This window comes from Xiphophorus couchianus, chromosome 11 (assembly GCF_001444195.1).
Source record: "Xiphophorus couchianus chromosome 11, X_couchianus-1.0, whole genome shotgun sequence".
Classification (NCBI taxonomy): domain Eukaryota; kingdom Metazoa; phylum Chordata; class Actinopteri; order Cyprinodontiformes; family Poeciliidae; genus Xiphophorus; species Xiphophorus couchianus.
In genome coordinates this window covers 4,431,649-4,451,979 of record NC_040238.1, presented here as the reverse complement: position 1 = coordinate 4,451,979, position 20,331 = coordinate 4,431,649, and the positions used below count along the sequence as shown (strand labels likewise).

The window sequence follows — 20,331 nt, the reverse complement described above, 5'->3', positions numbered from 1 at the left end:
TGAACCACCTCCACTTATATACTCTAAAGCAAAACATTAAGAAAAGAGAAAAGTAGCAGCACGAAGACACATTGGGACTTCGTTTAGGTCTGTTTACACAAAAATATTTATTTTGTAACCAAATCCTAAGTAAATCTTACAAACCAGGTGATCAAGACGTCACGGTCTACCGGCAGCAGTAGTTCTGTGGATGCTTCATTTTTCTAGATTATCCTAATTTAAAACAACATTGCCATGGGAGTCTCACACTGTTTTAAAGATACTATGATTAGAGAAGAAAAGCTCATTTTTGAATCGTTTGTTTTAGATTTGCTGTTGAGATATGTTGAGGAATAAACAGCCACTGCCCAGAGTAGAAACACCTGATCTGAAACAGCCTGCATTACTGGATAACCAGATTAACCCAGCCAGTTCCATAAACCATAAAATCTAATTTAATGGCATCTTCTATAGTGGAAAAAAAAAAAAAAAAAAACCTCTTCCATTCAGTAGGAAGAGTTTAAAAAAGGTCATGTTGCACCAAGGAGGAGTTATTAAAGTCACAAATTCTTTAAAAGCCATGTGGGCTGAGTCAGTGCATGATCTCTGATTAAAAGGAGATAATTTGATTTTCTGTCTCTGAAGATGGTAGAAAATGAATTCTAAAAAAACTTTAGTTAGGTTAAATTTGGATGTTGATTTAAAAGCAAAACTCTAAAACTCAACAAATGAAATGCTTTCTTTGTTGTCTTCATTGGGAATTGTAGTTTATGGATCCACAGTAATCAAGGACAAATGACTCCTATCAGAATCTTAGTTGTTTTCGGAGGAAAAAGAAGCACAAAACAAAAAACACTCCAAATCTTGTCACAGCGAGTTGTGGGTTGGACAGATTCACAGCAGGAAATAAACTAGAGAAATCCTCAACCTGCGCGCAGTCATCCATGCGCCGGACTCGAAATGCCCGCTGCAACTTCTGACACCAGCAAAATCACTGACTATGAGGCGGCGACATCTTTCCTCGGAGAATGGGGACCTTTCCAGCAGCGGACGTTTTTCCTCCTCTGCCTGAGCTTCATCCCTAACGGACTCACTGCGCTGTCTGTGGTGTTTTTGGCCGGCACGCCGGATCACCGCTGCGCGCTGCCCGCGCACCTGAACCTCAGCGCCGCCTGGAGGAACAGCAGCATCCCGCTGGAGGAGGATGCGACCCGGGACGGCGCTTTGGTGCCCAGCAAGTGCTCCAGATACAAAGTGGAATATTTATTAAATTACTCGGAGAGAGGCTTTTTGCCCGGATTGGACGTTAATCTGTCCAACGTGCCGAAAGAAAGCTGCCTGGACGGATGGGAGTTTGACCACAGCGTGTATACATCTACTATTGTCTCCGAGGTGTGTGGATTTAATGGATGCTGTGGGGATTTTGTCCAGGTTCACATCCAGGAAGACTTTCAGATTTTGTTTATAAAGATCCCCTGCAAAACACAACCAAATCCATTATGCAATGCTGAAAGTTTTGAGTTATTTTTATAATTTACTCAAATATACTCAAAGTTTTGAGTATATTTATAATTAAAATCAATAAATTATTATAATTTACTTTGTTTGAGAATGACTCTGTAGCATGGACACCCAAAAGTCCCATTCTGTGAAGGATAAAAATGACCAAACACGCAAAAATAGAAATTGTTAATGAACATATCTGCACTCAGCTGTGACAACAAGTCAAGTTCTAAAAAATAATAAAATGGTAAATATCCCTGATATCAAATCCAGAACCAAAAATTCCAACATTTTTGGTCCATAATTGGATAAACCAAAAGTACTTTAGGGAACTTAAAGTTGTCATAAAAATTGGGTGAAGGTTCCCGTTACCTCCATTAACTGATTTGGTGATGCTACTGTTTCTTGCTTTTTGTAAATTATTGACCAACCTGAATGTAACTTATTTGTGTTTATTTTTGACAGTGGAACCTGGTGTGTGATGAAAGCTGGAAGAAGCCTCTCACTTCTTCTTTGTTTTTTGGTGGCATTCTTGCTGGCTCCTTCGTTTCAGGACAGCTCTCCGACAGGTTGCAGACTAAATATTTCTTACAAGAACTGAACTTAGCCCGAGGCAATCACTGTTCCAGTTTTATACATTTAAAAAAAAATGCAGTTTTTTTAAAATGCGTAATCTAGAAAATATTTAGGTAAACTTCACGCAAGTCAGCAGTGGAGAAAGTAATTGAAGCCATTCAGTCTGGAATGTTTAAAACATTTTATGGTGAGAAAGATGTTGTTTGCCTCGGTACTTCTGTGGTGTTGTCCCATTTCCAGTAAGCTTCAGATCTCCCGTCAAGCTGGCACATTACAAATGTCACGGCTAAATGTTAGCCATCGGATAAAATCAGATCTAATCATTTAAAACTTCAACAGACTCCATTCCTACAGTAAGTGATCATTTCTCAGTAGTTAAGTGTCCAGAACAAAATGTAGAAAAGGGTTTGGCTTTCACTACATTAATGCTACAGAATGTAACTAAATTTTCACCAACTTCTCTCTGCTTTGTGTTCATTTCAGATTTGGGAGGAAAATGGTGATGTTTGGTACCATAGGACTACAAGTAGTCACAACACTGATTCAGGTTTTTTCTTCAAGCTGGATCATGTTTGTCGTCTTGTATTTTCTACTTGGAGTGGAACAAATTTCCAATTACTTGGTTGCATTTGTTCTAGGTATGTCAATTCCTGTGTGCCCAACCAATCCCCCAAACACATTTAAATTTAATGTGATATATTTTTGTGTTCAGGAGCAGAAATTTTAGGTCCGCAGGTCCGAACATTTTTCTCCACTGCTGGAGTGTGTCTTTTCTTCGCGGTGGGCTACACACTCCTACCCTTGCTCGCGTTCTTTGTGAGAGACTGGCGGATGCTTCAGGTGGGCTTCATGTTGGCAGGCTGCGTTTGTTTGCCCCTCTTCTGGTACGTATCATGTTTGCATGCCGTTTTTGAGTCGATTTTCTTTCCGTGGAAGATTTCTTTCCATCTTGGATGTTATTTGGCAGTTGCAGCTCAGAAAAAGCCAGTGAGAGGTTTTCCTAAAATGTGATTTCTAGATTGCCTTCAGGGATTTCCCTCCAATCCAGCTCTACTGGTGGTGCAGCTGCTTGTTTAACAAAAGCTTTTTTCTGTTGTAACCTCTGAATGACAGGCCATTAAAAACCAGGTTGGCAACTTTTTTACCAAACTTTTATGGTAGAAACTATACAAGAACCTTTTTGTAGGATTTGGAGGCACAGGACAGCAACTAAAGCTAGATGTGTCATGTTTAAAAAATGTAGCAGACGGTTGGAGGAAAAGTTGGTAAAATAGATTTTTCATTAATTTGTTGTAGTGATGCCACACAATGAAGTCTAAATGGGAAGCTTCCCGTTTTCTAGTCCATCTCTGTTCATATTCATTACAAGGCTGAATTATGAATATCTTTCATGTAACTGTTTACATCCGTCTCTGCCACGATATTTAATGACTTATCACATGAACAGTCTTATTCTTCTGTGATTTTCATTTCATTTATTGATTAAATTAAACATGTTTAAACCATCAGTGATGAGCAAAAGTGCAGCATAAACATCAAATACTTTTACTGTGATGTGGAACTTCATCATTCATAAAAACCTAACAGATTAGCTCAGTCACCTCAACAAATGCAAATACAAAGGTGTAGCAATTTGAAAAATATTAAATGTATTTTCTATTGTTCAAAGGTTAAAATAGCTGCTCGGAACAGAAACATGACTGGTTGTTTTCTGCTAGTGTTTGTAGATGATGCTTCATATTATAAATTCAAATGACTTTTCTGATAACTTATATGACTCGTATGCACAGAAAAAAAATGCAGAAATAATGTCATGGATTTACATTAGTATAGGTACAGAAAATGTGAAACAAAACTTTATCAGGTTCGATTCCTTTTGTAATATTTCTTCCTGATTCACAAACTTCTAATTTCCTTGTTTTGATTCTGTTTTGATAAAAATGCTTTTAATAAGAGTGTGCATTTATGACTGTGCAAAACTCAATCAGATCACCTACCATAACAGCTTTGCATCATTACTGAAGTCTTCATTTTCTCTCTCCTTCTGTCCACAACGTTGCAAAACGAGTCAGGTTCATCCCAGAGTCTCCTCGCTGGTTGCTTTCCCAGGGTAGAGTCGAGGAAGCCGAGGTCATCATCCGGAACGCTGCCAAGATGAACAGGATTGAATCTCCACCCGTCATCTTTAGACCTCTAAAGGTCAGAGCATTAAACACCCACCATCATCTTCATTATGTGAACTTCACAACCAAATAGCTTTAGAGTTGAATCCCTCTGGACCTTGCCAAATCCTGCTACATTTTGCAGGTAAGCTGTAATATTTGGCTTCTGTGCCACTTCCTTTGCATTCCCATATATACAGTGCTGCAAACATTTTGTCCAGTTACAGCCACATGTTACTTTATTCACTCAAAGTGAATAAATTGTAACCCAGGCTGGACTGGGTTACAATCTACTTCCACCTCACCAACCATCACTCTTTATCTCTCCAACTCATCAGCTCAGACTGGATATGAGTTATAATCTGTCTTAATGAAGAAGGAAGGAAAGCAAATTCAAGCTCAACTTTTCAGATAATTTATGAAAAATATATATTTAAAATTAGTTAACCAGGCCTCCTTTTTCTTCTAATTCACACATGATACTTTGTGTTTGTCTACTACATAAAATCCAATTAAAACATATGAATGTTTTGGTTGTAAAGTGAGGAAATTGGAAAAAATGAAATGTCAGATATAGGTTGCAATTTGGAATATTGCAATATTTCTATATATTTTTAAAATGTTTGCAGGTGAACCCACAGCAACAACAGTTATTTACACGTTTTAAAGCAAACCCATAGTGTGTTAGTCACTGTATGTTAAGAAGAAAATCATTTTAGTAACTGAGAAATTTTGCCTTTAGAGAATATTTCCTGTTGGGTTTCAGCATTGTGCCTAAACTTGAAAAAGGAATAATTAATAAATAATGAATAATAGTTTCCACTGTGCAGACACTGGCCCTTCATTTTCCTTCTTATAAAAATACTCCAGACCCTCAGCAGGGTTCCAAGAGTTTGTTTGATAAAAATTAGTTAATTTATATTCTAAGTGTTTTTTTGTTCTTAAGAAAGATGCAAAAACAAGATATTGCAGAATCATTTCTCTGGTTCTTCAAGCTGTGAGAAAAACGTTGCCACTTTCGGCAGACTTGTAAAAACTCCAACCTGCAACTACTGCAGGTGTGCCGAAAGTGGAGGTATGAAAGTTGCCCAGACTGCTAATCAGTCACGATAAGCACTTAATTAATGTTGTCATTGATACTTTCTAAACATTTGTTGTTCCTGTTTTCTCACAGAATGAAGGCAGGACTGAAGAGACGAGGGTGCACAACATCTGTGACCTTCTTCGCTCTCCAAACATCCGATGGCTCTCTGTCACGCTGTGGCTGGTCTGGTTAGTCTGACATTTTCTCAGCTGACATGTTGCTTAGCAACTACGCACGCAGAGCTAGTACACTTTACAGCCGTCATCTCAAACTGCATTCCTTGAAGGCAGAAGTCCTGCGACTTTTATTTGTGTCCGTTGTTCTACACACTTGAATTAAATGTTTAAATGGCTTCACTAACATGCCGTCAGCCTCTGCAGAGCTGCTGATGAGCAAATAATGGAGCCAAGAGCTGAAACAGAGAAACATCTAAAAGTTGCAGGACACGGCCCTTGACTGGCGTTTGAGATGATTCCTTTAAACAGACAAAAATTAAAATGAAATTCAGTCTTGCATGCACAGAACCAGTTTGTCTCTTAAAGTGTCAAACTCAACACACCTCAGTCAGTTGAACGTAAACACATTTAATTGTCTTGATGCCTGTGGCGAAGATAAAAATCTGGTTTTGACTAATGAAACATTATCACACATCTGATCCTGGAATGACTCATTGTTTCATACTTTTAATAAACCTACAGTAGACTCAGTGCTGTGTTCTTCTTTCACAATATTACCTCACCATCCTGTTATCAGGTAATTCAGTCCTGCAACTTTTAGATGTTTCTCTGCTTCTTTTTAAATAAGTACAGTATACTCAAACTTTTAGAAGTTACACAACTTTCAATAGACATTAGAAAGTCCCTTAGCTTTTTTTTCTGGCTGTATTAAATAAATGAACACAGTGGCGTACTTCTGGACGTTCTGCACCCGTCCACCGACTCACTGTAGGAAAGCTGCTATAGTTTCCTTCAGTTACAGGTCAGACTAATTTGGTTGAATTATCTTTTGGTCGCAGTAAACAAAGTCATTTGTGCGATGCAACCTAAATGACCAGAACTTTCACTCCTATGAAGATAAATGTGTTCTTATCTACATTTAGTTATCGGAATGCATTTGATTGCCCAACTAATGTAGAAGGTTGTTAAAGTGTTACTTAAAAAGCAGATTGTCAAAAAGGTACGATATCCTGCACAATAACTGGAGGAAACAGCTAGACTCCCATCACCATATTGTTTCGAAACCATTTCCTCTTTCCAACCTTGAGCATAAATAACCATCAAACCTGTTGGTCTACATTTAGTCTCATGTGCACAGTTTCCCCTTTTACTCTTAAAATGTGAGAATCATAAAGAAAATACATGTAGAACTTTGCTTTTGTAAGTTAATTCTTCATTTATTCATAAACTCTAGTTCTCAACACTCAGTTACTTTGTTACCCAAAGTATTGTCTCCTACAAAGACAATAAAAGTATTTAAACTAAGCTATGCGTTGCAAGTTAAAAGGAAATAAGAAAATCAGGTGCAAAAAGCAAGAAATTTATCCATATTTACAGCATAATTCACATAGTTATTACCAATTATCATCAGCTGGTTCCAATTGATTTAATGACAACTAATCCATACATGCAAAGAAATAACAAATCCCTGCAATACTAACACTTTTTAAAGACCCCAGGCCCCAAAGGGCCACAACTTTTAGATCCATTCAGAACCCAACCTCTCTTTAAAAACAATAACTAAAATCTCACATTTCTGCAGTGTTCTTGATAATTCTTGCTAAAACACAAATCCTCATCCTCAACCATCATCTTTGATTTTTTCCAACCTTTTTTAATACTTTACTTTCCTAAACATTTTCATCCTTTGTGTCCTTCTTCACTAAATTCTTAGTTCCTGCCACATCTCACAATACTTCAAATCCCAATGTAGAGACATTTTTCATTGTTACTTTATTTTGTAGTTAAAAACCCAAATCATTTGTGGTTCCAACAGGAACACCCTCACCATCGCCTACTACGCTCTTTCCCTGAACACGGCGAACCTCCATGGAAATCCGTTCATCAACTGTTTCCTGTCTGCTGTGATCGAGATCCCAGCCTACGCTTTGTCGTGGGTTATGTTCCGCTGGTGCTCCAGACGACTCAGCCATTTCTCAGCACTTTTTGCAGGAGGATTCTTTATATTCATCATACAGTTCATACCACGACGTACGACATCACAGCTTGTACATCTACATTAAGCCTTCTGCGTCAGGATTACATATGTAACCCTGATCAGTTTCATATTTAATCTCCTGCAGACCTGGTTGCTCTGTCCATAACGTTTGAGATGTTGGGGAAGTTTGCGGTGTCCACTGCCTTTGCCGTTGTGTACGCCTACACAGCAGAGCTGTACCCCACTGTGCTGAGGAACACGGCTGTCGGCGCCTGCTCCACGGCCTCCAGAATTGGCAGCATTGTTGCTCCATACTTCATTTACTTACGCAAGTACAATCATATTCCCTGAGCCTTTGAGCAAAACAAAATAACTAATCTTTGAGTTAAGATGCCTTGAACTTTGCCTTATTACGGAAGGTCAAAACTATGGGGCTTAAAAATATTTGATCACGTTTTTAAGCCTACTTCAGCCTACTTTGATCTTAAATCCTGAATAAAATCTAATAATTTACTTGATTGGAAACAGAGTTCACTTATTTATACCTCAGTATATTTTCCAGCTGTCCTGTGAAGGTGTCAGAGTTTTTTTAAAGATAATATTAATGAACAAACATCATAAAGAACAAGGAACAAGCCAGAAGCAGAATTAGATTTTAGAACAGCAGCTCACTGGTTTTACTGGTTCAACCAGACTGTACCCTCCAGCAGTGACTGGAGCGGTTCCAGTTAGACTCCAGTCCTCAAGCCTCCTCACACTAATAAATCTGTTTGTACTTGATGTCTGCAGATTTATTCCGACTGGGAATCAAGGATAAAAATATTCGGCAAAAGACCCTAAACATGCAGCCAGAACTACAACAGGATGGAATAAATCAAGGGTCAACATTTTAGATGTTTTTCAGCTTAAATACACCAAATCAAATAGTTTGGTCCTAAAAGTTGGACAACATCACAGTTGTTTGTTTGTCCATGCTTAAGATCAGAAAATATTTGTGTTATCCCAAAAGAATACATTGAGGTTTATGGTTAGAATAACATGTATCAATACAATCAGACGCAAAGATATGTGGCTCAAATATTTAGCATTAATTTAAATAAGATTGTAGAGAAAGTGACAAACAGGAAAAGAAGAGCAGAATACTCAAAGCTCCATTGGTTCTTTTGTTCAAAGACACGTTCACATGTCTGACTCACCTGCTGGTTCACTGAAAGGAAGACGTCTCTCATCTCAGTCCTCCAACAGATTCATGCAGCGGTTTATTGGGTGGAAAACTAAATCTGCTGTTTTAATAACATGGTTTCATTCAGAAGGCTGTGTTTGTTCAGTGACTTTCTTCTTCTGCAGTTTTCCTCTGAATTTTTACAAACTTATCAGGCTCACAGCTGTAACTAATCAGACAAATGATGAGGCTTGCACCAGCAGAAGGTGTCTGAGGCTGAGCTGCTTCAACTTAAACATTAAAGCTGGAGTTCAGCTTCATCCCTTCATAACACAGTTACTTTTAATCAGATATGTAACTGTTTCATTCAAACCTCCAGGCTGGCTGGGTTTGTAAATAAAATCTGACACATTTTTGGTCTGTTTTGTCTGAGTTTCTTTGCAACCAGTCAGAAAAAATGACACATTTAGTTTTAAAAAAGGCCCGGCCAGAAATAAACACATACCTGAACTGACACACATTATATTTGTAGAGATATGCTGTTTTACATTAGTTTTTAAATATTCAAATATTCTCTCTGATGTTACAAAACAGGAACCTACTCTGTGTCCCTGCCGTACATCGTAGTGGGAAGCCTCACAGCTTTGACTGGTCTGCTGAGTCTGCTTCTCCCTGAGAGCTTTGGGATGCCTCTGCCCGACACCATCAGCCAAATGCAAAGCTTTCCTGGGTAAAAAACAAATTCCTGCACATCTATGACTCTACATTGATTTAGATGCTAAGTCAATTTTAAAAAGCTGATTTTCCTTGACTATAATAATTCATTTATTTGATCAAATAATGTCTTTTTGTGTATAAATGTATGAGCTTTAAATTCACATGCACAAAACCTTTAGGTGTTGGGATGTGTAGCAGAAACTAAAAAGAAAACTGCTTCTACTTGCTTAACAAGCACTCAGTTCCTCCTGCATATAACTTGAAACATTCTTAAACAAATACACCCATCCATGCCTCAGGGAAATGTTTAGCACCTGTAAAACATTCTGCTCTCAGTGTGGTGTAGTAATGCAAAACAACAAAAAGCTCAAATGAGTTTGGAAGAATCCAGTCACATTTTTGACATGCTTTGCAGTTTCTTGTCGTTTTTAATTGATGTGTTTTTTCTGCAGGCCAAAAATAAAAACACCAAAATATTTATTACAGAAAGAAATGCAAAAAGATCAGTTCTCTGTGTTGCTCTGTATAAAACATCCTAAAACTATGCATGAAGAAAGTAAATCATTTATTCAAACTACTAACAACTTGAGTCAGTCTGGATAGACTGCAGAAAGTTTCATAATGTAGAAAAGGAACTTAAAAACTGACAATGTTAGAGGTGTCACTTTTACACCGCTTTGGCAGATCAGCCACAAAAAATCTTTGCTATGAAAAAGCAGCTTGTCCAGAAAGTTAAGTGGAAGGAAGAGGTATGATAGAGAAACATGCAGAAGCACCAGGAATGACTTCAGGCTTGAGAGGTTTGTGAAGCAAAGCCAAGCTCAAAAAGTTACATTGTCCACCATTTTATTGCAATTCAAGCTTCATAGACAAGTTTCACAGAATGCTAATTTAACTTCCCAGCAGGTCTTTTGTAACTTATTATTATTAACTATATTATTATTTAAATATCAGTGTCAGTAATCTGACTGAACAAATGTGCATTTATTTTATCTTCCAGATGTTGCCAGAAAAGACGTTACGTCCTCACCAGCACTAAAGAAGAGGAAAACGCTGCTGAAGAAAAGTCTCTAGCCAGACAGCAGTAAATTCTGTGGAGTAGAAACTGCACAGAAAAGATGCAAAAGAACAAAGATTCAGGATATGGAAATCTGCTGTTCTATACATAAACAATGGGTTTACTTAAAGAGTCTCTAATTCTGAGGTTGCACTGGACACTTTTGTTAAAAAAGTCCTTTCTAAATCCTTTTTCCTCTCTTTCGTTATATATAGAGAACCCAACTGTCTATGTTGTAGTGATGAACTCAGGGAGAACTAAGGATGATGTTTCCTTAATTTCACAAATTTTAAGACACAGACACGTTTAACATAAACAGCAATAAAACTATTGAGGAAGGTGGGACGTCAAATGTAATTCAGAAAAAAATTACTAGTGGAAGTGTTAAAAAAAAACTGAATTTAAAGCTGAACCAGCAACACTCAGTCACAGAGGGCTGTCTGGTAACACAACTGGTTCTGAGGCTTCAGTTTTTTGGATGCAGGGACATTTGGTCCTGTGGTGAAAAAAAAGACAAGTGAGCAAAAGCAAGATGAATTCATCAAATGACACACACACACCCACACACACACACACCCACAGCCACACCCACAGCCACACACACACGCCCATATTTCTGTGAAGGTTGCAGCCAACATTTAGAGGTGGAGCAGCATGCTAATAGTTGCTTACATCACACCTTGTGCTCCAGCGCCATCCACTGGTTGATTGTCATCATTACATATTATCGACCGTGTGATGCAAATTTGTTAAGTTACAAATGTCTAAATAAAAAAGCAATTTTGTTATTTTTTTCAGTGTGTGTCTTTATGCCTCTGCTTGCCTGTCAGTCTGTTTTGAGGATTATAAACCCTGTTATGGTGAAAATTTAAGTTACAGTATGCTGCACTGTATTGCTGTGGAAGAACTGACTGAAATCCAGTTGAAACCAGATATTTGCATATTTTTCTTCTTTTTGACATTAAGTAACTACGTTTAAGGCAGTTAGTCTGGTTTGCTTTTAATCAGTTTATTAAAGCTGAGATGAAGTCACAGCTTTTTATAAGTCCAAAAGATAAATACACAACACTGTTTACTGTTGGAAATAAACAAAAGTCATGCAGTTTAAAGGCAGATCTACAAATAATAAGGTAATGTCAACTTTTGAATCTAAAGAAATGAAAATGTTGCCTTTGTGTTTTGTATTATTTTGGTTTAAAAATCAATATTTCAATAAAAAAACCTTTCAGAGTAACATGCAAAACTGATAGAGTTACATCACTTCTTAAATACTTACTAAATAATTTAGAAACAGTTTAAATTAGGTAAAACCCTGACTACATACCTTTGTCTTTCATGCATTTGTTGAAGGGTTTCAGGCAGCGGTTGCTTAAAAGTCTCTGGAAGCAAAAGAGCAACAAAGGCAGTAACAGCTCCCAGAGACCCAATAGTTACATAAGGCAAGAAGCTGAAGTATCCACCTGAAAAGAACAAGAGAGAAGACTTAGCACTCATAGATTCTTTCAATTCAGGTATTTCTATGGGTTCAAACTCTCATTTCCTCACCAAGACTTAACAGAAAAGGACTGATGCAACTTCCAGTCCTGGAAACTGTGGTGGTTGTCCCTGTCGCGGTGTTCCTCAGGGATGTTGGGTAAAGCTCTGTGGTGTAGGCGAACATCAGGGAGGCCCCAGTAGTAAAAGCATATTTACCCACCATCTCCAGAGCAAGGGAAACACCAAACAGATCTAACACAGGTAAATAGGTTTGTGGAATAAAACACATTTTAGGCATGAATGTTTCTACAAAATATGAAACTACTAATTCTAACTTTTACAAAACATTTCTTAAACACTGCTGTAGACAACCATAACCTCAAAAACAACTTTTTCCTTACCTTCTGGCACCAGTAGTAATATGAACAGCGGCAGAGATCCAAGGATCAACGTCCCAGAGACAGAAAGTCGTCGGGGAAGGAATCTGAGTGCGATCCAACTGGATACGTATGCAGGGATCTCCACTACTGCAGCGATGAAGCAGCTCATGTAGGGGTCAGCGTGGAGCTGAGCCGAGTTAAACGACAAGCTGAAGTAGCCAGTCGTCATGGCGAAGCTGTGAAAAAGCTAATCTTGATTTATTTTTATATTACATTTATGCAGCAAAGCAGTTCAAAGTGCTTTACATCATAAAGACATTGTACAGTAATGGATTATGAAATAATCAATAAAATGTTCCATTTACTGATAATCAAAGACAACTCTAAACAGATGGTTTTTAGTCTTGATTTAAAGGCTATAAAATGACACTATGTGTCTGGAAAGAACATAATACCTCCTTTAAATATTTTACATGGAAAATTCACCTAAAAGTTCCAATTTATTATTATTATTATTATTATTATTATTAATATTCAAACATAGTGATCAAGTCAAGTAGTTTACCTGCATTGCACATTTCAGCAACAAGACAAAATGTCTGTAAAGGACAGTTTATTTATTATTTTCCATAACATAAAGATGTCTATCGTAACGCTATAAACTCCACTGGATTATGACGCGGACTGTCCATGAATTGCCTGTTTTTGATTTTTTTTTTTTTTTTCATTTATAAAACGCACCAGACTACAAGGCGCATTAAGCGAAACAAAACTGATAACTCAGTCAGTCAAAGCACAGCATTACTCCGCTCCTGACACTGTAGTCGTAATGTAACGTAACTAAAACATTTCGACTGAACGCAGTGAAAAACACAAAACCACTTCAAGGCCAGTTAGCACAACCAGAAGTAATCCATAATATTTCACTAGAGGGCGCTGTTTTCCCCCAGAACAATATAAAGGCGCACTGTCGTTTGTTGACCAAATTAAAGGCTTTAAAGTGCGCCTTATAGTCCGAGAGTTATGGTACTCACTACACCAAGCAGAGGATGACAGTTATGATTCTGATGCTGCTGTTCCTGAAAAGGTCCAACACGCTGCTTGGTTTCTTGTCAGATTTTGTCTCGTTAACCTGCGGAGACAGAAAACATAAGTTATGGAAGAGATTTTAAATTCAGCTTCTGTAAACATTCTCAGAAACTGATGATGTTTACACATCTTGGCAAGATTTCATCCTGAACGTTCGATTTCTGAAAGCTTTATAATTGTTGAAAATCAGAAATTGTTCATTTTAAACTCTCAGCTCAAAATGTAGAAGTAATTGTCAACAGAATTAGAATTAAAATCCAGCACTTTATTTGTCAGTGTAGATTTCTTGACTTTGTTACAAGATTTAGTTTTAGAAGTTTCAAACTTCAGAAAGTGTCAAAGAAAAAAAAAAAGATTGAGTACTGGTCATAGGAAATCAAAACTCCAACCATTTTCATTCAAATTTTAAATAAAGAAACAATTTTTTTTCTATTCCTGTTTCACCTCCAGTCAAGGATTGTAGGTTTTATTTTTTGTTTGCTGCATCTTTGTTGAATAGCAGGTTGTTTTTTTTTTAGCCTGGGAAATCTTTATTTCACATCATGTAAAGTTAAACACTGAACTCTTAGAATGTTTTTAGTTTTCAGTAAACCTCTTCATTAGATGTAACATCTGCATTCAATATATGCCAATGTTCCCTCCTTTTCTTACGTGTTTTGTGTTTCAAGTTTGACTGTTGAAAGAAAGGATTTCTGATTTGAACCACACAGGCTGTGTTTTAGAGTTTGAAGGGCAACTTACACTGTCAGCTTCAAAGATGACCGTTGGAGTTTGAACTTTGTTCCATCGAGCAGCTTTTCTGATTACAGCCTCGGCTTCCTTTACTCTGCCTCGAGAGAGAAGCCATCGAGGAGACTCTGGGAGAAGCCTGCTCAAAATGCAGCAATCCACAGACAGGATTGGACAAAATAATTTAATTAAAATGCAATATGGTTTTCAAGATTTTCAAGTAACTTGTTATGCAATTTTATGGAGTTTTCTTGTAACCTACCACCAGAGGGGGATGTAGGCCAGACAGGGGAGAGAGAGAGCCATGAGGAGAGATTTCCAGTCCCTCAAAAAGTAAGCGACAACAGGAAGCAGTATGTATCCAACAGAAAAACCTAAGCATGTGCCCATAGATGAATAAAGGATACGTACATTACCAGTCAAAACCTCAGCACCTACAAGCCAATCACAAGAAAACTATTTGGAACATGATAGAATATATAGAGAATTGTTTGTTAAAATTATATTCTGTACCAAGAACTAAAGCTGCAACAAAGTTGGATATTTGTCCCAGTCCATTGAAGAAGAGGAGAATGACAAACATGGTCCATGAGGTAGAAAAGACTTGAGCAAAGGTAAATATTGTTTGTGCAGCCATTGTTGCAAATAGAATAGGTTTCCGTCCATACCTAGAGAAAGAAGGAAGGAAATATTTTATCTTAGGTCCTAATGCAAGCCAAAATTAAGGCAGAATAAACACTTTTCAAATACTTTTGTCAGCATAAAACATCTTAACCTAACGCAGTAGGTGATTTCTACATCTGTTAGAACAGAATACTTCTGTGATAATTGTGTTTACTGAATCTTTTTCACCTTCAATTGTCTCAACAGACAAAAATTAACATCCGAAAATGAAGCTTGCGAACAAACAAGAATAAAATGCACCTGAGTGTCTTTATTTGTTACATTTTTGGTTTAAATATTTTTATTCTAGTAAAGTAAATTGTGCCGATTTTATTTTGTTAAATAAGAGTAGTGCCACTTCAGAGTTATATTACTCAAGTAAAACTAAGAAATACAGTACAGCAAAACTATTCTTGGAAGTAAACTTGTTCGACCAAAGTCTAAATGTAACTGAATAAAAGTACTTAGTTACCACACATCTCTGCATTTAGTCTCATATCTACTAACTCTCATTGCTTAACAAAAATGCCATTATTTCACGTTTTCTTACTTGCTACTTTTTATTTACAAATAGCATTTAACATTTCAGCCAAAACATAAAATTTAGGTCTCATCCAACCAGAATCTCTCCTGCTTTGTACCACATTGTGTTTTTTGGTCTTTGTGATTTTTTTTCTATTCCATTGACCTCTAACAAAGTTGTATTATACATGGCATTTTACATGATTAAATACTATTAAATACTGTACTATTAAATACAGTATTTGTGAAATACTGTATTTAAATAAATACTGTATTTAATAGTAAATACAGTATTTAGGTGGCAATAGAAGGCAGGTTTTTACATTGGGTTTTTTAGGAGTAAAGTAGATACAGACGCATGCCACACTTTTTTTTAAATATATTTTTTACTTTTGTTGTGAAATATATATGCACAATTTATGTATTAGTCTAACCACATATCATCCCAAGAAAACAAACTGATGTGTTTATGGGTTTCATCTGACAAAATGTGAAAAGGAAGTATGAATATTTTTGACAGATACTGTAATTAAACCCACTGAACTGTTTCAGAAACCGTGAAGGTTAAAACAAGCTTTTTAAAACATATTTCAGAAACAATCACTAAACTGAATATGCAAATCTGCTTTTAAGTTAAAAACAAAAGTTGCTCTACCTGTCTGACAGCTGTCCTGAGAAGAAGGATCCAACAAGAACTCCAATAAAGAAAACTGAAGTGGTAAACGGCTGCGCCCATTGGTCACTGCACACCAAGTCAAACTGAAAGATGTAATTTATTTAAATCCCAACATTGAACAAATGATATAATCTCTGCTCAGCAAAGCTTCACATATTTCGTCCCATTTCTTTGGCTATTGGATAATATGAAGTGGTGATAGTTGCCCATGATATTCACGTTTGTTTTCCCTGCTGCTCATTTCCTGACGAGGTTCTAGTGAAGCATCAAAGTTCACTCAGATTTACAAACAATGTTTCACAAGAAGGCTGATGTAGTTTATATCTTAAAATGTATTTTAGAAATCCTAAGAAACATCATTATTATCATTATGCTACGTACTATGAAACATTCAAACTAAGAAAGAATAAACTTTGTAAAACCATCAGTGTGTCGCTAACCCTTCGCGTTTGCACAACTTCCCAGTAGTCATCATAAATAGATGAACACAACCAGGGATTAACAAGAACAAAATGAAGGACAAATGATATAAACCTTGGACCATGCAAATAGAAGCATTTGGTAAATAGCTAAGACGTTGTTACGGTTAATGTTTTACATAATGTGCTTCAAACTGTAGGTGATAAAGTTAGAAACTGTCTAAATCAGAAACTTGTCATTTTGAAACTGTCACCTTAAGTGATTTAAATGTTTTTTTATTTATTTATTTTCAGTGGTGGATCATAATCTACCATCATGTCCTTGTGAAAACATTTACATTCATATTTTCCTCTTAAGAAGGTGCTACATTTTTTTATTTTTTATTAGAGAGAGAGAGAGGTTATCTCCTCAATCTGCTGCACAAAAGCTGCTTTGCTAAGATCAATTTTGAAGGTTTTCCTTCATATTTAAGCAAATATCTGATTGGTCAACACCACTTAAACTCTTGTCTGTAATTATGAAAAAGAACTTAGTTATGTAGTTTTCCTTTTAATTCTCAAGAAGGGAATAAATGAAATGACATAGCGTTTTATTTTGACACTCAAAAATGTTTGACATGAAATCAGTCATTTCCAGTCATGTACAATCGACAGACTGATGAAGCTACTGGACTGTAGCCACAGCTTCCCCGGAGCAGCCTGGCAGTAAGGGAGTGGAATAACGTTGGAGATTTATTAAGTTTTGTTCCATTTCAGATTATTACAAGCAGCATTTGCCTGCAGCTGTCCTTTCAGTGAGAGACAAATAATTTCAGCAATCCAGTAAGGAACTCAGTATTCCTGTGAAATATTCCTGCTGCTTGCTTTTCTATTTATGCAATCTCTGCTTGAGCACACAATAAGGAAGGCAAGGCATGAACAATATTTTGTATCTCCTTTAGTTTGGAAGTAGATTTTGAGGTTGAATATTGTTATCTTTCCATAAATACTGAGATTAAAGACTATGCTTGTGATAACAGATAGCTGATCTCAAACTGAGAGAACTGAAAGGGCCCAGTACGGGCGGATACTTAAGTCTGTTTCATGTTACAGAACACAGCATGACAAACAAGAAAGATAGGATCCCAAGGTAAGCTCTGTCTGAAGTTCAGATTCACAAGACAAAAACCAGAAAACAAATTGCATTCACCTCTGTCACTACAGTGGACAGGTAAATGTCTGTGCTGTAGCTCCAGCCGTCCACACATCGCTCCTCCTCCAGGTCAGTGAGGTTGATGTCTCTGCCAGGAATCAATCCTCGATCAGAGAGATTCTGGACGACATCCAGTCTGTATCTGCTGCATCTGTTTAGTTCCTGTTTTCCATTTAGCACCTTAGAAACACAGAGGTAAAAGGTAAAGGTAATTTTGTTTATATAGGACATTTTCAGCAACAAGGCAATACAGAGGATAACAACATCTTATCGGACTTCAGCCGGGAGGCTGAGCAACGTGGTTTCATGGCCCCATGATGTCACCACCTTCACCCATGTCTTTGTTTTGCCCTTTGTTTTGTCACCCGCTTGTCTGAATTTTGCATTTGCCCTAATGTGTCCTTTTTATCTTATTTTGTTAGAAACTGCGGAGAACTCATTTTTAACCCAGAAAAGGAATTAGAACAAACTTGGAATCCAGAGACTCTAGTTTATTAGTCACTTGCTAGTTTATATTTTAGAAACTGTAGAGTACTCACTATTTAGATGCAGAGACTCCTATTATTTCAACCCAGCAAAGGAATTAGAACAAACTTAGAATCCAGAAAAAATTCTTCCAGGACAAGAACATTTAGTTTTTATTATTACTTAGAAACTGTGGAGTACTCATTACTTTTACAAAATTAGAGCACACTTTGAAAGTCCAGAAGATATTTATACTTATCTAGTATTCCAGAAGTCCAGAAGACACTTAAGTACTTACACAGATTTAGCAACCCAGAACAGGGATTAGAACTTAAAATCCAAAAAAAACTACATTAGCAACTACTTTTAGACTCCTGTTCTTCCAAATCAGAAAAGGAATTAGACCAGAGGATACTTACTTATACTTACCTGAATAGGAGTATCTAGTTTATTTACTTAAATACTGGGGAGGTTGATTACTTAACAAAAGATCTGGGCTGATAAGCTAACGCTGAGCTAACGGGTTGCAGGTGTGAGTGAAGGCACAGGGGACGAGGGAGAGCGCATAGGTGAACAGGAAATAAACCTAACACTAAAAAATAACTAAAGAAACATAATTAAACTAGAGTAACTAAGAATGACTAGAAGCAAGAAATAAACATAACTAAAAACACTAAGAAACACTGAACTAAAGGAAAACAGGAACACGACACATCTTATCAAAATAAAAACAAAATACCAAACTAAAACAAAAATAATAACAAAACTAGAATCAAATCAAACTACAAAACAACCTAACAACCCAGGATCCTTACAATAATTTGTTAAGATAATTTAGTCTACTTCATGTCACCAAACAGATTGTAGGAGTAATAAGGGCTGGTGAGGTTAAACATAGGAGATTTATATTTTAATAAGTGGAACAAATACTTTTTCACATAGGGTGAAGTTGGTTCGGTGCCGTTTATCCCTTTTTGAATAAAATCATTACCTGAAAACTGCTGCTTGTACCTATTGATCAATTTTCTTTCATACGATTCATCTAAAACATTTATTCTTTAAAACAACACAAACACAAGAAACTTGTAAAGGAACAAGCAACTTTTTGTTACAGCAACTGTACAGTAAATTAGTACACTAAAATTAAATATTGTATATTCTAGGAACCTGGATGAGGTGACTTACTGTTTTTGGTATGATGCTTTTCCTCCACTCCTCTGAGAGATTGAGGTCCGGTATGAAGCAATGGTGATCTGGTACATCAGTCAGAAAAACAAGATTGAAAGCACCAAATCCATTGGGGATAATGCTCACACAGAGCAACAAAAAGACGGCTTTTTGAAAACATCCCCACTGATCCAAAAAGGCAACAATCTCCTCATAATCTTTCATTCTTAACTGATTCTTTTCCTGATCCGTCTGCCAGTCTGTTCTCACCACAAAGGTTAAATGCTACATAATCAAGTAGGCGACAGGTAAAAATTGTGCATATCATGAATAGTGTGGAAGTTCAATTGAATATGCAAGCTCTTGTAAAATCATGCATAGCTAGATATACCAGTTCAAACAAGGATCCAGTGTAAGGAGCTGCAAGCCTCTGAAGGGAAGGATTAGACCTTTTGTTCTGATTAAAACGAGAACGACTATTCTGATCTGGCAACACGTGATGCAGACGTGCATAGTGGGCAGTTCCTAAAACATCGATTGGAAAACCTGCAGTTGAGACTGGTGGACAACATCCAGGTAAGAGTCATGTAGAGCAACAGGAAGCAGACAAGAGGAGAAGAGTAGGGGTGGATCTGTTACCAGAACTGGAAACCAAGATTCTAGCAAAAATAAAAAAGTTTGCAGTGGGCATGTAAGCTACGGATTAAAACCCGTTTGAAAAGTCGACTGCCTCATGTTTGACTTTTGACAAATTTTCTGAAAGCTATATTATCACACTGATAGAGCTTTCTAACAGAGGAAACAACTTTAATATGTCTGTAAAGTATTCACACCCTTGCATCTTTTCACACTTCGTTACATCGTTGATATCGACACACATTATAGAATTATAATATTATTATTGGCAAGAGCTTATTAATCCAGGTTCTAGTCGTTCCAATTTATTCTAATTCTGAATAATTGTCACCAGAGTGCCTTTCAGAGTGTTTAAGACAAAACCTTTCTTGTGTCAGTTTCCAGATTGACACCATCCAGTTTTACACAACACCTGAAATGATATGCAACTGGATGTTTAATTACAAATCATATCAAGTCAGTAAAAATGACCACAATTTGCAAAATAATTTCAAGAATAGGTGGTAAAAATTACATGCACTGG

The 20,331-nt window shown here is 36.8% G+C and overlaps 2 protein-coding genes and 1 long non-coding RNA gene across 5 annotated transcripts; 1 reads left to right on the top strand and 2 right to left on the bottom strand.

Moving 5' to 3' along the window:
- Positions 1–189: 189 nt before the first annotated feature.
- On the top strand, positions 190–11,191 carry LOC114153182 (solute carrier family 22 member 5-like). Of its 2 annotated transcripts, none has more exons than XR_003597287.1 (10): positions 190–1,371; positions 1,948–2,051; positions 2,542–2,696; positions 2,771–2,942; positions 4,131–4,257; positions 5,395–5,492; positions 7,297–7,511; positions 7,604–7,790; positions 9,215–9,350; positions 10,338–11,191. XR_003597287.1 is itself a non-coding variant. In XM_028031554.1 (10 exons), the coding sequence occupies exons 1-10, from the start codon at positions 940–942 to the stop codon at positions 10,423–10,425; spliced, it is 1,710 nt and encodes a 569-aa protein (XP_027887355.1). In that variant the 5' UTR covers positions 549–939; the 3' UTR covers positions 10,426–11,191. The 2 variants fall into 2 exon arrangements, 1 of the variants encoding a protein (XP_027887355.1); XM_028031554.1 differs by having other exon boundaries at positions 549–1,371; positions 7,604–7,786.
- Positions 3,519–9,208, bottom strand: LOC114153184 (uncharacterized). The gene is made up of 2 exons (XR_003597288.1): positions 8,655–9,208; positions 3,519–4,204 (listed from the first exon to the last, which is right to left on the bottom strand). It is a non-coding gene; the product is annotated as an uncharacterized LOC114153184 (long non-coding RNA).
- On the bottom strand, positions 10,733–19,630 carry LOC114153183 (solute carrier family 22 member 5-like). Of its 2 annotated transcripts, none has more exons than XM_028031555.1 (11): positions 19,191–19,630; positions 17,538–17,720; positions 15,909–16,012; positions 14,582–14,736; positions 14,331–14,502; positions 14,081–14,207; positions 13,285–13,382; positions 12,272–12,486; positions 11,940–12,122; positions 11,719–11,854; positions 10,733–10,890 (listed from the first exon to the last, which is right to left on the bottom strand). In XM_028031555.1, exons 1-11 carry the CDS (start codon positions 19,395–19,397, stop codon positions 10,821–10,823), a joined length of 1,650 nt encoding a protein of 549 aa, XP_027887356.1. In that variant the 5' UTR covers positions 19,398–19,630; the 3' UTR covers positions 10,733–10,820. The 2 variants fall into 2 exon arrangements, with proteins under 2 accessions (XP_027887356.1, XP_027887357.1); XM_028031556.1 differs by having other exon boundaries at positions 14,331–14,442.
- Between the last annotated feature and the right edge of the window lie 701 nt (positions 19,631–20,331).

What these genes read in the sequence shown, in the direction of transcription:
- LOC114153182 (XM_028031554.1), top strand. Translation starts at nt 940, where the DNA reads ATGCCCGCTGCAACTTCTGACACCAGCAAAATCACTGACTATGAGGCG. An exon ending in CTTGGTTGCATTTGTTCTAG is followed by an intron (nt 2,697 to 2,770) that starts GTATGTCAATTC and finishes TTTTGTGTTCAG; the next exon opens with GAGCAGAAATTTTAGGTCCG. An exon ending in GTTTGTTTGCCCCTCTTCTG is followed by an intron (nt 2,943 to 4,130) that starts GTACGTATCATG and finishes AAAACGAGTCAG; the next exon opens with GTTCATCCCAGAGTCTCCTC.
- LOC114153183 (XM_028031555.1), bottom strand. Translation starts at nt 19,397, where the DNA reads ATGAAAGATTATGAGGAGATTGTTGCCTTTTTGGATCAGTGGGGATGT. An exon ending in GCCTACATCCCCCTCTGGTG is followed by an intron (nt 14,208 to 14,330) that starts GTAGGTTACAAG and finishes CATTTTGAGCAG; the next exon opens with GCTTCTCCCAGAGTCTCCTC. An exon ending in ATTACTACTGGTGCCAGAAG is followed by an intron (nt 12,123 to 12,271) that starts GTAAGGAAAAAG and finishes TACCTGTGTTAG; the next exon opens with ATCTGTTTGGTGTTTCCCTT.